The sequence below is a fragment of the Cibotium barometz genome, chromosome 42 (genome assembly GCF_041138505.1).
Source record: "Cibotium barometz isolate CiBa-2024 chromosome 42, ASM4113850v1, whole genome shotgun sequence".
Lineage (NCBI taxonomy): Eukaryota > Viridiplantae > Streptophyta > Polypodiopsida > Cyatheales > Cibotiaceae > Cibotium > Cibotium barometz.
The window spans coordinates 7,327,102-7,344,665 of NC_141087.1; the positions used below are offsets into that span (position 1 = coordinate 7,327,102).

The 17,564-nt window shown below is 40.5% G+C and overlaps 1 protein-coding gene across 1 annotated transcript; it reads left to right on the forward strand.

The window, feature by feature from the left end:
* The first annotated feature begins 753 nt into the window (after positions 1-753).
* LOC147614129 (ricin B-like lectin R40C1) lies at positions 754-2,991 on the forward strand. The gene is made up of 7 exons (XM_086780665.1): positions 754-942; positions 1,104-1,223; positions 1,378-1,612; positions 1,696-1,853; positions 2,034-2,147; positions 2,278-2,524; positions 2,670-2,991. Coding segments are annotated over exons 1-7 (990 nt in total). The 5' UTR covers positions 754-828; the 3' UTR covers positions 2,672-2,991.
* Positions 2,992-17,564: the final 14,573 nt, after the last annotated feature.

The window sequence follows — 17,564 nt, forward strand, 5'->3', positions numbered from 1 at the left end:
ACGGGACTAGTGGGTTCTGGCAGGTCATTGCTCAGGTCATGTGAATATACAATGTGATCACAAGTTTTAATATGTTAACAATAGGTTTTGTTAACGTGATCACGAAATTGTGAAGACGTTAATGAAATCCCTGGTTCTACCAAACATGTATTTATCCACTTTATAAATATATAGAGAGGATATTTAAATATTTATCCAATTTTGTGAGATGTCCCCGTAGGGACAATATTTATCCGAAGTAGAGGAGCTAGAGTATGACATGCATGAGAAAAACACTGAGTATTTATCCAATTTTGTAAATATACGCAGGGGAGGTTGAAATTGAACATCCAAACACGTATACATACCGAAGGCGTGCGCGGGTAAGTAACTACTAGAGACGGCCTAACTTTGTGACGCATTATCTAATCTTTTGTAGATGGCAGCACCGACCAATTAATGTTCTTGGAAATGACAAAAGCAACGTGAAAGGAGCCCAAAAATATGACAAAAGCAACGTGAAAGGACCACCGGGACGACGAGGGCTGCTTGGATTTGTTGATGGACAATGGCGCCAAACAGAGGGCGCTTGCACAAGCAAACAAGGACGGCGCTTGCAGCAGCGGCCGACCAGTCCGTCCACTGTAGGACGCACTTACCTTTTCAGAGCCACATCCAATAATCCAAATCCTATCCCGCATTTTTGATCACATGGGCGCACTCCATATTCCCTCCCGGCTAGCATAAAAGGACCTCCCACGTTCCGAGCAATACACACCTTGCAATTCGTAAGCTGCTTACTTTAATTCAATTAATTAGTGCTTTTGTTTCTCCGCGGTAGCTAGCAACATGCCTGCTCCAGTTTTCTTCACAATTGCCTCCACGCAGTACCCTGGTTACAATGTTGTGCAGCGTGGGTCTCACATTGTGCTTGCTGCAGAGAATCTGGACAACCCTTTCCAGGTTTATAAATCTATGAGCTGCTCTGCTGCACATCTTGACTATAGCATGCGTCCGTGTGTGTGTTTGTGTGTGTGTGTGTGAGAGAGAGAGAGAGAGAGAGAGAGCTCTATAAATTGTACTTGTGCGCTAAGTTTCCAGTGTCGCACTGATGTTTTCTGCAGCTGTGGTACAAGGACGATTCATGGAGGTTTTTGAAAGACGCTGAAGGAAACCCAGCATTTGCGCTGATTAATAACGGATCCAAAGCGGCCCTTAAGAGCAATCTGACTGCACCGCTCAAGGTAACCAATGACAAAATTGTGCTCATTGCATTATGCATGGGACGTGCTCAGGCGGCACGTCCCACTCATCAGGACGTAGTTGGTTGCAAGAGCAAATATTACGACTATTTACGAGCTGGTAGCCCCCTCCCCCCCCCCCCCCCCCCTTTTCCAGGTGTCGCTCCATACAGACTATGGCGCGTCGGAGAGCGCCAATAACACCACACTTTGGACGTTACGCTCTGATAAGCTTGGCAGTGCCATCTCGTCCTTGGAACTGAACCTCTTGTTGGACTTGGGAGTGGGGAAGTCCCCGCCAGAAAACGGAGACGGGGTGGCCGTGATCTTGCAAAAGGCGCCAGCTAACGGCGGGACCAGTAGTACTCAGCGCTGGAAATTGAATGAGTATGGTAAGGCAAATGAAATGGAATTTTAAAATCCGTGCTGTATCAACCAAGTCTTATCATCCTGACGTGCGCCTTATATATTGCAGTACCATCCGTCTATACAATACAATCAGCATGGGTTTCCCAGATTTTGATCGTCAAGAATCCTCACGAAAATCTCACATTCCCGCCTACAAGCGGTACTATCAACGACGAGCTCACGGTTGTCGCAGTGAACTCTCAGAATCAGGATGGTGATCGAGAGGTACGTCATGACCATTAGCCCCCCTCTCTCTCTCTCTCTCTCTCTCTCTCTCTCTCTCTATATATATATATATATATATATATATATATATATATGAATGAATATGCGTGTCTAAGCCGTATGCCTCCTCTTTGTGTTGAAGTACACTTCTCACATGAATTCATGTGTTCGTGTTTGTAGGTATGGTATAAAGTTCCTGCTCGTGGCCGGCACGAAGATTCTAACTCTTCCTTTATAGTCATAAGCAGAAGCAATGGAAAAGCTCTGAAAGGCTCTACTAAACCAGGAGATAAGGTATCTCCATTTCATGCATGCATATAAACTACCTCTCATCTCACATAATCTTTTAGCCTCGCTTTGTGTATCATCTACTTTGTTACTAACATTTTATATAACCTTGGCTGTATGTTGCGATGACTAATAGGTCATCGCAACAGAGTTCGATCCTCTGGATGATAACTTTGTGTGGTCAGAGAATCGTAGCGTAGGCTCTCAAAGAAATTATGTTGCGATCAACCTTGCCAATGGAGATAACACACTTAGTTGGTACCTCCCCAGTGATACCGATTACCAAAATGCTGCATATTACCACCCTTTGACAGTACGCGTACCTGTAACTGCTTCAAACGTGCAGCAACAATGGCAATTCATTCCGTTTTCCTCTTCTTCTTGTGAGATCATATTCTTTCATTATATCTCTCCTTCGTTTGAATTGCAATATTTTATCAGAATGCATAAAAGTCACACACTCGGGCATGTTGTATTGATGTCTCTGAGAACTAACATACGACCGCTAATGATGCTTTTTTTTTGCAGAAGAACAAAAAGAAGACAACCAGACGAAAAGGGCCTCTTTAATAATGTAGCCAGTAATCCCGTTTTCACAACGGTGATTCATCATCCTTGTGTACCATCCACAATAATGATGCTTTATTACAGAAGAACAAAAAGAAGACAAACTGCCAAAAAGGGCCTCTTTAATAATACTAGTAATCTCGTTTTCACAATGGTGATTCATCATCCTTGTGTACCATCCATATGCTTGCTTGGTATGGAATAATGAAGCTATATTGTTTTTGTTATTGGAAATAGCTATTATGTCAAAAGCTTCTTGCTAAGAGAAGGACCTTTTTACATTTTTTCAAGAGCTTGCATCTATTAAAATGGCCTATAAAGAGGGCAAGAACAGAAAAAAATGTTGATATCCACCACCACACTAGATATCATGCCTCCCTTCCTTTCTAGATTGCAGGTTGCACTTGAAACCTTCTCTTCCCATGAGAAATAATCCCATTTGTAGTAGTATAATGTGCATCTACTGCTAATTTTGGCTACACTCTTCTTCTCTTACTCTTCCATCATAGACTCAAGTAGAAGAACCAAACTAAAATCTTAAAAACAGAGAGTTAAAAACTCCTTCTCAAATCATTAAAATGGTTCTTGTTATGTGACATGTAAAACTTCTGAAAATAGTCATTAGAATCTTCTCATAATACCCATGTTATCCATAAAATATGGATACAAAACATATTCTCCTAATCAATGCTCGATTTGTTGGTCTTTCTAATTCAATGCATCAATGCTTGATTTGTTGGTGTGAGGCTCACGCTCCTGAGGTTCACGCTGGCATGAGGTTTATGCTTATGAGGCTCACGCCTGTGAGGTTCACACCTCAAGAGCCACACTGAGGAGACTGAGAGGTGAAGGCACAACCCCACTTAGCAACACTCAACAAGTAGAAATATGAGGGGATCAACCTAACGAATCATTATGGATTTAGAAGCATGAGGAACACACCTTGAAGGGGGGGAACACTGAGGAGGCCGGGTAATATTAGGCTCACACAAAACCGAAAGTCCAAGGAAAGAGAACATCGTAGTAGATAACATCAACTAGATAGTACTACAATAAGCACTAAGGTATCATATTTGGTAAGGAAGAAATATCATCAAACTCTTGCACATTTGTTAGTGGCTCGTGCCCTAACCAAGAAACAACAACAAAAGAGAAGGGAAAACATAGAAAGGAAAATTTAAAGAAGAAGAAGAGAAAGAGGTAGGTTCTCATTGAAGTTCCCCTTGCTCAGGGAGAGCCTAATACAATCACGTGATCTACCCAAGAAAGTCTATGTGTCCTGAATGTCCACCCCCCAACATGCATACAATAGGTGCACACTAGCTAACCCTGGCATGCCCATCTTTATAATAAAGTGCATCGGTCATCGGCTCTGACGTCCGGCTCAGCGGTGGGCATGGCAGCTTACCGGCTGTAGCTGTCCGACCCACACTTGGCACATCCGGTGGGTTGTATTCCCAATCGGATGACCCGAGCCCACAATCATAGGATCATGCCACTGTCGTGCACATAACATCATGAATCGAGTGCAAGTATAGTGAAACGATTTTATGGCAACATGCTAGGGCTAGGAACCCATCAGATACAAGGCCATCCACCCATGATCATACAAAATGAAAACATAAAACCATGTGGTCACAAGAATGTTCACACTCCATTGGCATGGAGTAGACACAACGTAGACATAACACTGGCCACCATCAAAAAGATATGTCGATGAAGCTCCACCATTTGATACATGCTCATGTACCCCAAATGGCACAACACCCCGAGCTCGAATGAATGAACATGGCACATTATCTCCTAAGAAATCTGTTAAATAGCACAAGAGTGTGTGCATAAGCAACAAATTAAGCACTCTATCCACATCTAGATGATGCTGTGTAGGCTCAACAAGAACACTCAATCCATGCTCCACTGGATCCAGCATACAAGCATAATCTGCATGATCCACATTGTCTTCCAGCAAGGTGTCAAACGAAGCTGCATCAACCTCTACAAGGCTATCACCATGGATAGGCACTCCGTCATTGGTAATCAACATGTCAAACCAGTCTATGTCGTCATTTTGATCGAAAGTGGATGTTTCACACTATCCGCACCATGAGGGAAACCTAATGCAAGGTTAGAGACATCCAAGGGCATCACCTGGCTCTTTCGTCTTCATTCTCCTTCCATGCTCTCTCAACCTTCACCATAACCATCCCATCATCATGGCTAGAACTACCATTTGGATCATCCGAATCTCCCTTGCTCAACATCCGAGCATAAATTGCATCCAAGGTGATTAGACTGCTTATCCATGGCGTCTCAAGCACTAAGAGACTTGAAAAATTTACGTTGGGTGCTAATTGCTAATCCAAACATGATGCTTGAAGATTTTGGTCACCACTATCAGAGCATGTTTAGGTGCGATGGCATGGGAAAGATTGGGATTTTCCGTGGCCTCTCGAGCACCAAGAGACTTGAAAAATATGCACTGGTCGGTAATTACTAATGCAAACAATCTCTGATGGCGGTGACCAAACTTTGCAAGCATGTGGGGGTGGGTCTTCCCAATGCTTACAAAGTTTGGTCACCATCGGAGCATGTTCGGGTATGATGGCATGGGAAAGAGCGGGATTTTCCATGGCCTTAAGAGACTTGAAAAATCTGCACTGGGGGGCACTAATTGGTAATTCAAACATGCTCCAATGCTGACCATTCTTAAGAGAGAGAAAGAGCATGAAACTCCTTAGAAGGCCCCAAAATAAGCTCATAATTTTCCTAATGAGCATCCGGAAATCATATATTTTTGCATCACTATCACCATTGATGATCAAGTCATCCACATACATGACTAACAACATGATCTCTCTATTTGTCTTTGTCACATAGAGTGAAATCATGCATTGGCAGATATCTAAAATCTTATGGTAACAAGATAGTCATCAATCTTATTTCACCATGCTCTACGTGGGCTTGCTTTAAGACATATAAGGATTTATGTAACTTTCACACAAAATTTGGGGGTTCAAGCTGGCTACACCAGTTTTACAAGTCACCATGCATCCATCTCGTATAAAGACCAACCTTTCACAATTGCCATGGCAAAATTATAGCTCTCATAGATACCATTCTTGCAACCATGTTTAATGTCTCCTCTCGTGGATACCATCCTTGGAACCATGTTCAATGTCTCCTCATAGTCAATGCCATATATCCATGCATAATCCTGTTCAATGTTGCCTTATACCTGCTCACAAATCCATTTGAGTTATCCATATGAGTGATGCTTCACCTTATAGAGCCACTTATTTATAGTTTCCTTCTTATCCTTAGGTAAAGGCAATAAGTAACTCCCATGTTATATTTGCATCCAATGCAACCATGTCCTCATACATGGCATCTTTCCATTTTGGATTTCCATGTACCTACTCAAAACAAGTGGGCTCTACCTCCTGTATTTCCTTAAGCATGTAGGCATAATGATAGACTATAAATTCATCATATCTAAACTTATCAATAGGTTATTTAAATTAAGTATACGTGTGTACACATAGATCACTATCGAGTGTCCTCAAAACTATCCTGGTTCTCCGAGCTACACTAAGAGTACGACTGACATGATGTGAAGCTCCTTATGAAGGCTCTGCTCTAAGCCATCAAGTTGCCATAGTAGCACCCCTACACTCTACCTCACCACTCAACAAGGCAACTATAGACTGCTTTTGTGCTCCAACTAAAAGCACTCCTAAAAGAAAACACAAATCTACTAGTAAATCTTCTATCTAAGATACTACCTACTTCATTAGCTCATAAATAATGAGGGATATTCTTTTCATACATGTAAGGAATTAAAACTCTATGTAATAGCATGAACACAATAGGATCTTGCAGACAAGAGAGAGATACTACTTGCCGCTTTAGCCCAAAATTCATACCATACTACCATACTTGGACAACATGTTCAAGCCATAGTTCCTCTATAATAGTAAAATACCATCAAGTGATCTCGCCACCTCTATACTTAGGAAATATCATAGCTCACCCAAATCCTTCATCTTAAACTTTGGCATCAAGAGCATCCTGATATCATATATGTCTGCATCACTATCATCATTCATCATCAAGTCATCCAAATAAATGATTAATGGCATGATCCCTCTATCTATATTTTTCATATAGAGTGAAATCGTTCATTGGCAAATATTTAAAATATTATGGTAGCAAGATAGTCGTCTATCTAATTTGACCATGCTCTAGGTGGATCTGCTTTAAGCCATATAAAGCTTTATGTAGTTTGCACAAACAGTTTGGGTATTCATTACTCTTATAACTTGGTTGCTACACCATGCATACCTCTTATTGAAAATCACCATGCAAGAAGGCATTCTTTACATCCATCTAATATAACGACCAACCCTTCACAATAGCCATGGAAAAATGATGGTTCTCATGGTTACCATCCTTGCAACCATGTGCAATGTCTCCTCATGTTCAATGCCATATGTTTGTGCATATCCTTGGCAACCAATATTGCCTTATATCTTCTCACAAATCCATTTGAGATATCCATTTGAGTTATCGACCCACTTACATTTAAATGCATTGTTATCTTTAGGCAAGGGTTGTAACACCCATGTTGCATTTTCATCCAATGTTGTCATCTCCTCATCCATGGCATCTTTCCATTTTGGATTTCCAAGTGCCTGCTCTAAATACCTCTTGTATATTCCTTAACCATCTAGACATAACTATGGGCGAAAAATTCATCATATCTAAACCTATCAATAGGTTATGTAAACCAAGGAGACCTGTGTACACATAGATTGCCAAGAAGTGTCCTCAAGACTATCATGGTTCTTTCTGCTACATTAGGAGCACAAAAAGATAGGATTCCAAGCTTCGTATATCAAGACTCTACTGTAAACCATTAAGTTAGAGAGAGAGAGAGAGAGATTACAAGTCACAACAGAATCTTTTAGGAGGACGAGATTGAGAGAGAGAGAGAGAGAGAGAGAGAGAGAGAGAGTATATGGAGAATCAAAAACTCTGATTATTAAAAACTGATACAGTAGATGGCAACTAGGTTCAAGATGCCACCTGCAACTAGGTTGTAGATTGCATCTCATTATCATGCTCTATTTTACAAGAGATGAGCCTAGTGTGATCATGTAGATCAAAGTTCCCACTATGTGTCTATTCATGGTTGGGTCCTCAAGAAGCTTACCTATATCTGCAGAGAGCTTAGTGTTATGCTCCAATGGCACATAAATAGGCTTACAACCTCTCATACCATACTTGGACAACATGTCCACTCTCTCTCTCTCTCTCTCTCTCTCTCTCTCTCTACAAATATCATGTTCTATTTACACTTACATAGAGTTTTCATTTCTTACGTGTCAAAAGAATATGCCTCAATATTTTTGGGCTAAACAATAGGTAGCATCTCTCTCTTGTCTACAAGATCCTACTGTGTTTATGTTGGTACATAGAGTTATAATTTCTTACATGTCTGATAAGAATATACCTTATTATTTTTGGGCTAAAGTAGTAAGCAGTATCTTAGATGGAAGATTTACTGTAGATTTGTGTTTTCCTTTAGTAGTGCTACTTTTAGTTGTATCATAGTAGTCTATAGTTGCCTTTCTGAGTAGAGAGGTAGAGTACAGGGGTGTTTCCCGATAGCAACTTGATGCATAAACTTGATGGCTTAGAGAAGGTGATGAGCTTGGTGTGATCATGTAGATAAAAAATCCCACTATATGCCTGTGCATCATGGGGTCCGCCAAAATCTGACCTATATCTACAAAGAGCTTAGTGTTCTTGTGCATCGTGGGGTACTCCAAAAGCTCACCTATATCTGGAGAGAGATTAGTGTTCTACTCCAATGGCACATGAATAGCCTTATTACAGACTGTGATGCCATACTTGGACAACATGTCCAAGCCCCATACTTCCTCTGTAATAGCAAAATACCATCATGTGATCTCGCCACCTCTATACCTAGGAAATATCACAACATGTGCAAGCCCCATACTTGGACATGTCCATTACCATACCATACTTGGACAACATGTCCAAGCCCCATACTTCCTCGGTAATAGCAAAATACAATCATGTGATCTCGCCACCTCTATACCTAGGAAATATCACAACTCCTCCAAATCCTTCATATTAAACTTTGCCATTAAGAGCATCGTGATATCATATATATCTGCATCACTTTCACCATTGATGAAGTCATCCAAATAAATGACTAACAACATGATCCCTCTATCTGTCTTTTTCACATAAAGTGAAATCGTGCATTGGAAGATATCCGAAATCTTATGCTAGCAAGATAGCCATCGATCTTATTCGACCATGCTCTGGGTGGCCCTACTTCAAGCCATATAAGGCTTTAAGTAACCCGTGCACACAAATCTACTAGTAAATCTTCTATCTAAGATATTACCTACTATTATAGGCCAAAAACAATGATGCATATTCTTTTCATACATGTATGAAATTATATGTTTATGTAACAACATAACACACTAGGATCCTGTAGACAAGAGGAAGATACTACATGTTGCTTTAGCCCAAAAATAATGAGGCATATTCTTTTTAGACATGTAAGAAATAACAAATCTATGTAAGTGTAAACACAACAAGATATTTGTAAGATGATATATATATATATATATATATATATATATATATATAGAGAGAGAGAGAGAGAGAGAGAGAGAGAGAGAGGGAGGGAGAGAGAGAGATGTAAGAAATTACAACTCTACATAATAATAAAGATAATAGAATATTTGTAGATGAGAGAGAGAGAGAGAGAGAGAGAGAGAGAGAGAGAGAGAGGGAAAGTATCGAGCATCAAAACTCTGATCACTAAAAACTAGCACAATAGATGGAAACTAGGTTGCAAATGGCATCTCATTATCATGCTCCATCTTGCAAGTGATGAGCGTAGTGTGATTGTGTGGATCAAAGTTCCCAATTGCCTATGCATCAAGGGGTCCTCCAAAAGCTCAACTATATCTTCAGCCCGAGGGATTCACAAGCCATATCTTATGGTATCACGTGAGTGTAAGGGAGTGGGTTTTTTGAAGGGGGGCTTAAGCTTATAAGTTAGGGGCTTAAGCTTATAAGTTAGGGGTATTTATGGTGGGGCAAGGAGCAAGGGAGTAGGGGATTATGGGAGAATGAAGGTAGGGGTTTTTCTTCTTCTTATAGTTTTTACAATATAGTGGTGTAGTGTGAAAACTTGATTAGTTTACTACTCTTTTAACCTAAACACACATGGAACAATTTTTGGACAGTACATGTAGCTCAACCACTTTCTCTTTGCCTTTATGTGCTGTACTAATCACATTTGCAGGACTGGTATTATGATGCAGCCTGCCACTCCATGGTCTATCAACTGAACCACTACATGAGGACTCTCCTGGTCCAGTCAAAGACTGCGATTGTTTGCTGACTTGTATTCTATGTGCAACCACATTTCCACTCACATCAGCCCTAACAACTTCTTTTTCAATAGCATACCAGCTGCTCATCCCATCAAAAACATCCCTGCTTACCCTTAACTCACGTGTAGTAGGGTTATAACACCTGTATCTCTTTTGCTCAAGGGAATACCCAATAAACACACATTTTTTAGCTTTTGGATCCAGCTTAGTTCTCAGCTCATCTGGCACATGCACATATGCAATGCATCCAAAGACTTTTAGATGAGAACAAATCAGGTTTTCTACCAGTAAACCTCTCCTCTAGAGTTACATCATATATGGCTACAATTGGAGTCCTGTTCATAATGTAAACTGCTGTAGAAACAACCTCAGCCCAATAGCTATGCGGCATATTTTTCTCTCCCATCAATGCTCGTGCAATCTCAGCAATGTGCTTGTTTTTCCACTCAGCAACTCCATTTTGCTACGGAGTGTATCTGCATGTAAACTGTCTCCAAATACCATTCTTCTTCAAAAATTCAGAGAACTCATTGGAGAAGTACTCTCCCCCTCCATCTGACCTTAGGCACTTTACATATTTCCCTGTTTGCTTTTCAACCATAACTCTGAAATTCTAAAAATGAGTGAACACCTCACCCTTCTCCTTCATGAATATACCCACACTTTCCTTATGTGGTCATCAATAAATGTCACATAATACCTACAGCCTCCCAAAGACATGGTCTTCGTAGGACCCCATACATCTGAATGCACAACATCTAGTGCATATCTGCTCACATTTCTATCATGTGGAAATACATGCTTTGTTTGCTTTCCAAATTGGCATGCTTCACATATTTTCTACATACCTTCAACTTTAAACTTTGGTAGCCTTGTCACAATTCCTTTTGTCTGCATAGAATCCATTCTCTACACATTCACATGTCCAATTCTTTTATGCCAAATGTCTGTGTCTGCAACAATTCCTGAACCATTTGCAAGCATCGCAGCACTCACTTCAAGCATGTTTACATTCAATGTAAACATTCTGTCCACTCTGTTGCCTTTTGCAAAACCAATCTGCACTTGTCTTTAAAGTCTTCAACATAACAACCATCAGGGTTAAATCGAACCTGCAAACCCTGCTCATGTGAGATGGGATTTCTATTCGGAGAGGGACTTGGTGCCCGAGGGGTATGCTAGCCCGCCCCGAATATATTGCATCTATATGGGGAGGAAGTGCTAGGAGAGGGAAACCCCCGGGGCACTCAGCAGGCATGGACCCATGGTAGGCACCCTAGGAATGCACTCACACACCGAAGGTACTTCACTTTGCATCTTGCATAGACAATGGCACATCTCCAACATGGGCAATTGGATGAGCAGTGTCATCCCCTGTTTCCACAAAACCTGGTCTTTCAAGTTTTTTCATCTCCTTGAACCACTCCCCATGACTTGTCATGTGGTTCCAAGCACCTGAATCAACATACAATACATCATCTTTATGTGCTGCTTCAACATTTTCAGACATGGCATTATTGACATGCTGCATAACAAACAACCTTTCATTATCCTCATTGTTTCTGCCCGAGGAGGCATAGTTGTTTTGCTGCAATTTCCCATTTTGCATGTCAGCCTGCTTCTTTTATAACAATCTGCCTGCACATGTCCAGGCTTACCACAATAAAAGCATCCATGTGTATCACTATACTACCTTTGCCAATTTCCACGACCTCTATGACTCCCCCTGCCTCTGAATTGGCCTCCTTCACCTGTGTGTTGTTGTTGTTGTGAATTCTGGGACTGTTGTTGTTGCTGCTGCTAGCCATAATACTAACTTTGCCAATTTCCATGACCTCTTTGACTCCCCCTGCCTCTGAATTGGCCTCCTTTACCTGCGTGTTGTTGTTGTTGTGAATTCTGGGACTGTTGTTGTTGCTGCTCTGCTGACCATAATTCTATTACCTATTTGGCCACCTCCTTGGCCGCTTCCACGGCCTCCTCTACTTGTCCTCTTCCTGAACTTGTGTAGAAGGCTTGTTGCTCTGAATTGTTTTTGTTTTGTGAAGGCTGTTGGTCTTCACCCAAGCTCTTCTCTTCTATAATCAACATAGACACCGAATCTGTGAAATTGGGAATGTTTTCCCGAGTCTCAATAGACGTCTTGAATGCCTTGTATTGTGGCCCGAGACCACGTAGACAGACTTCCACCTTATCATCATCATCTACTGAAACACCAATAGATGCAAGGGATTCCACAATACCCTTGATCTTCAATGCATAGTCATTCACAGACATACTCTTTTTCTCCACAGTATGAAGTTCATTCTTCAACTGTATCTTTCGTGCCTTGGTATTTGTTTCATAGAGTTTTACCAAGGTGTCCCATGCCTCCTTGGGGGACTTGGCATCCTGTATGTGCCCAATTATGGTGTCTTGTATACTGATAGAGAGCTAATATATAACTTTTTTGGCTCCTTGGTTCCAATCCTTGAACTCTTTCACATCTGCAGCAGTCGGATTGATCTCCGGTATCTCCAGTGCCTCTTCATGCTCACCTTCTATTATGTAGTCCCAAAAACCCTTTCCCATCAGGAAATTTGTCAACCTGAATCTCCAAGCATGGAAGTTGTTCTTATCAAGCTTCTCAGCAATAATCTGGTTTATGCCATCATTTGACATCTTGCTAGACACAAATTTACCAGAAAACAACTCTGGTTTGTCCTACACAAACTACTATATTTTCTAGAGCGGTACTGTATTACAGTCAAATGTCACAACCAGTGACCTCAATGTGCATACATACACCCGCCAATGGTAACTTTTTGACCTCCTTGTAGCACACACAATGTCTGCACAACCAATCTGTCTTCCTGCAGTTCTTAAAACAGAGTTCTGTAGAGAATCGATGACTTACCCGTATTGCTCGAAATCGCCTGCTTTTCGAAAAACGAAGATTCTAACGCGCCCGAAACATGTTTTCGGCCCGAAAAATTTTGTTTGTCCGATAGGACAATAAAGTTGCCCTATAGCTTTACTCCCGCGAAGAAAGCTCCTCAATCAGAGATCGTTTATCGGTGCCTCTCGTAGAGCTCCCAATAAGGGTGTAGAGCTCCCAATAAGGGTGTAGTCGCCAACACAAGTAGGGAAGAGTAGTTGAAGCTCTTACCCTCGTACCGCTTCCTGTGCTTCTCTTGCTTGTTGCAGCTCAGCCCTTAGCATGAACCAGGCTCTGATACCATGAAAAGATGTAGGGGAGAAGAGAGCTTGAGCTCTTGCAAGCACACACACACTCACAACCTACATGTCGAAGTACAACAAGATCAAGGCTTAGACGAAGGTATAGAGATTGAATAATTAGACACAGGAGATGTCTCAAAAAAATAATGCATCTTCTATTCCTACAGGATTCAAATATGGAGGGATTTTCCTTGAAATAGATCTTTTCGGGGCCAATGATCTTTTTGAAGATGAGAGAGTTGATAATAATAAACTATGATTTTTTAAACATGCAAATATTCTCACATCCTATGATTTTATGGTAATGTATATGTGTATGTGGAAAGGGGTGTGTGAAGACCATGATCTACATGTGTGTGTACATGGTGGACAGAGAGTGTGCTACTACATATGTTTTTACAAGAATCACCTGGACGGGATAAACTTTCTTTTTTTTGTTGGTTTCATTTAATTTTACAAGTATTTGTATATACCAAAGGTGAGAAAAGGGTGATGGTGTTGGTAGAAGTGCTCCTTCACATGAGCAATGTGTGCTTACAATAGAGGAGCTTACACACACAAAGTGGCAAGCATGGACCAATGTTGATGATAGATTTTGGGTTTACAGATAGGGAGGTCTGATAGTAGCACGACGTAGAGAGAGGGAGAGGGATGTAGCTGCTTATGGGACTCGTGAGATCCCGAGTACACCAGCACCAACTTATGATCTTGACTTTGACGTAGACCTCCCCACAGATATTCGACCACCCCCATAGCTAGCACACCCTTCTCGACGTGCACATCGACCACACTAGATGACAATATTGATTGGGTGCCCATTGATAGTGACTAATCTCAAACTTGATGGGTTAGCTCGCTTACATTGTACTTAGATTTATTGGCTACTAACCTCATATACTAGCTAGGGTATCTCATTTTTATTATGACCTGATCTATTGAGTTAGTAGCTAAACCTAGAGGAGCTGGGTTAGATTAGATTATGATGTACTTAGTTGACTTATATCATTATGAGTTTTTTCATTATTGGATTTTAGTTGATATTCATGGTTAATGGGTTTTATTAACACTTTGGCTATTATATTGTTTGTTGAAAATCCCCATGCCATCCTACCCATATTTCAAGTCTCTTACTCCTTGAGAGGCCATGGAAAACCTTTCTCTTCCCCATGCCATCATACCCAAACTGACCAAACTTTGGAAGAATGTGGGCAAGAGACACCCCCGTACGCTCGCAAAGTTTGTTCACCATCGGAGCATGTCTCTCCTAGTACAGATTTTCCAAGTTTCTTAATGCTCGAGAGGCCGTGGAAAATCCCGCTTTTCCCAATGCTATCCTACCTAAACTTGCTTTGATGGTGACCAAACTTTGCAAGCATGTAGGCAAGACCCATCCCCACATGCTTGAAAAGTGTCGTCCGCATTGAAGCATATTTGGCTTAGCAATTAGCACCTAGTAAAAAGTTTTCAAGTCTCTTAGTGCATGACAAGCCATGGAAAATCCCGCTCCTCCCAAAACAATCCTAGTTCTTTGTGATATACCAAGGGCACAACTGACATGATGCCAAGCTCGTTATCACAGAGAACTATCCTAGTTCTCCATGATAGAGCACAAGCACAACTCTCATGATGCCAAGTTCGTTATCAAGGCTCTTCTCTAAGCCATCAAGTTTATGCATCAAGTTGCTATCGGGAAACACCCCTGTACTCTACCTCTCTACTCAGAAAGGCAACTATAGACTACTTCTATGATACAACTAAAAGTAGCACTACTAAAGGAAAACACAAGTCTACAGTAAATCTTCCATCTAAGATACTGCTTACTACTTTAGCCCAACAATAATAAGGTATATTCTTATCAGACATGTAAAAAATTATAACTCTATGTACCAACATAAACACTTTAGGATCTTGTAGACAAGAGAGAGATACTACCTGCTGTTTAGCCCAAAAATATTGAGGCATATTCTTTTTAGACACATAAGAAATGAAAACTCTATGTAAGTGTAAATAGAACATGATATTTGTAGAGAGAGAGAGAGAGAGAGAGAGAGAGAGAGAGAGAGTGGACATGTTGTCCAAGTATGGTATGAGAGGTTGTAAGCCTATTTATGTGCCATTGGAGCATAACACTAAGCTCTCTACAGATATAGGTAAGCTTCTTGAGGACCCCACCATGCACAAACACATAGTGGGAACTTTGATCTACATGATCACACTAGGCTCATCTCTTGTAAAATGGAGCATGATAATGAGATGCAACCTACAACCTAGTTGCAGGTGGCATCTCCAACCTAGTTGCCATCTATTGTATGAGTTTTTAGTAATCAGAGTTTTTGATTCTCCATATACTCTCTCTCTCTCTCTCTCAATCTTGTGTATTAAGTAGACTTGTAATCTCTCTCTCTCTCTCAATCTTGTCCTCAAAGATTCTGTTGTGTATTAAGTAGACTTGTAAACTCTCTCTCTCTCTTGGCTACAAATATTATGTTATGTTTATGTTTACATATAGTTGTAATTTCTTACATGTCTAAAAACAATGTCTCATTATTTGTGGGCAAATGAAGAAGGTAGTATCTCTCTCTGGTCTACGAGATCCTGATGTGTTACATAGAGTTATAATTGCTTACATGTCTGAAAGTAATATGCCTCATTAGTTTTTGGCTAAAACAGTAGGTAGTATCTTAGATAGAAGATTTACTAGTAGATTTTTGTTTTCTTTTAGAAGTACTGCTTTTAGTTGGAGTACAAGAAGCAGCCTATAGTTACCTTGTTGACTAGAGAGGTAGAGTATAGGGGTGTTGCTATGGTAGCTTGATGCATCAACTTAATGGCTTAGAGTAGAGTCTTGATATACGGAGCTTGGAATCCTGTTTTTTTGTACTCCTAGTGTAGCACAAAGAACCATGATAGTCTTCTTGAGGACACTTCTCGGCAATCTATGTGTACACAGGTCTACTTGGTTTACATAACCTATTGATAGGTTTAGATATGATGAATTTTTAGCCCATAATTATGTCTAGATGGTTAAGGCATATACAAGAGGTATCTAGAGCAGGCACTTGGAAATCCAAAATGGAAAGATGCCATGGATGAGGAGATGACAACATTGGATGAAAATGCAACATGGGTGTTACTCACAGCCCTTGCCTAAGGATAACAATGCATTTAGATATAAGTGGGTCGATAACTCAGATGGATAACTCAAATGGATTTGTCAGAAGATATAAGGCAATATTGGTTGTGCCAAGGATTATGCACAAACATATGGCATTGAACATGAGGAGACATGGCACATGGTTGCAAGGATGGTAACCATGAGAACTATCATTTTTCCATGGCTATTGTGAAGGGTTGGTCTTTATATTAGATGGATGTAAAGAATGCCTTCTTACATGGTGATTTTCAATAAGAGGTATGCATGGTGTAGCAACCAAGTTATAAGAGTAATGAACACCCAATTTTTTGTGCAAACTACATAAAGCCTTATATGGCTTAAAGCAGGTCCACCTAGAGAATGGTCAAATCAGATAGATGACTATCTTGCTACCATAATATTTTAAATATGCCAATGAACGATTTCACTCTATATGAAAAATACAGATAGAGGGATCATGCTATTAATCATTTATTTGGATGACTTGATGATCAATGATGATAGTGTGATGCAGACATATATGATATCAGGATGCTCTTGATGCCAAAGTTTAAGATGAAGGATTTGGGTGAGCTGTGATATTTCCTAAGTATAGAGGTAGTGAGATCAATTAATGGTATTTTACTATTACAGAGGAACTATGGCTTGAACATGTTGTCCAAGTATGGTATAAAAGTATGTAAGGCTATTTATGGGCCATTAAGGTAGAACACTAATCTCTCTCTAGATATAGGTGAGCTTTTGGAGGACCCCACGATGCACAAGAACACTGAGCTCTCTGCATATATAGGTGAGCTTTTGGAGGACCCCATGATGCACATGCATATAGTATGAAGTTTTATCTACATGATCACACCAGGCTCGTCACTTACATGATGGAGCATGATAATGAGATGCCACCTGCAACCTAGTTGCCATCATCTACTCTATCAATGTTTAGTAATCTGAGTTTTTGTTTCTCCAGATTCTCTCTCTCTCTCTCATCATATATATATATATATATATATAGAGAGAGAGAGAGAGAGAGAGAGAGTGGGG

Excerpts from the sequence above, each read along its gene's own strand:
- LOC147614129 (XM_086780665.1), top strand. The coding sequence starts at position 829 with ATGCCTGCTCCAGTTTTCTTCACAATTGCCTCCACGCAGTACCCTGGT. Across the intron at positions 1,224-1,377 it reads ATCTGACTGCACCGCTCAAG|GTGTCGCTCCATACAGACTA; the intron begins GTAACCAATGAC and ends CCCCTTTTCCAG. Across the intron at positions 1,854-2,033 it reads ATCAGGATGGTGATCGAGAG|GTATGGTATAAAGTTCCTGC; the intron begins GTACGTCATGAC and ends TCGTGTTTGTAG.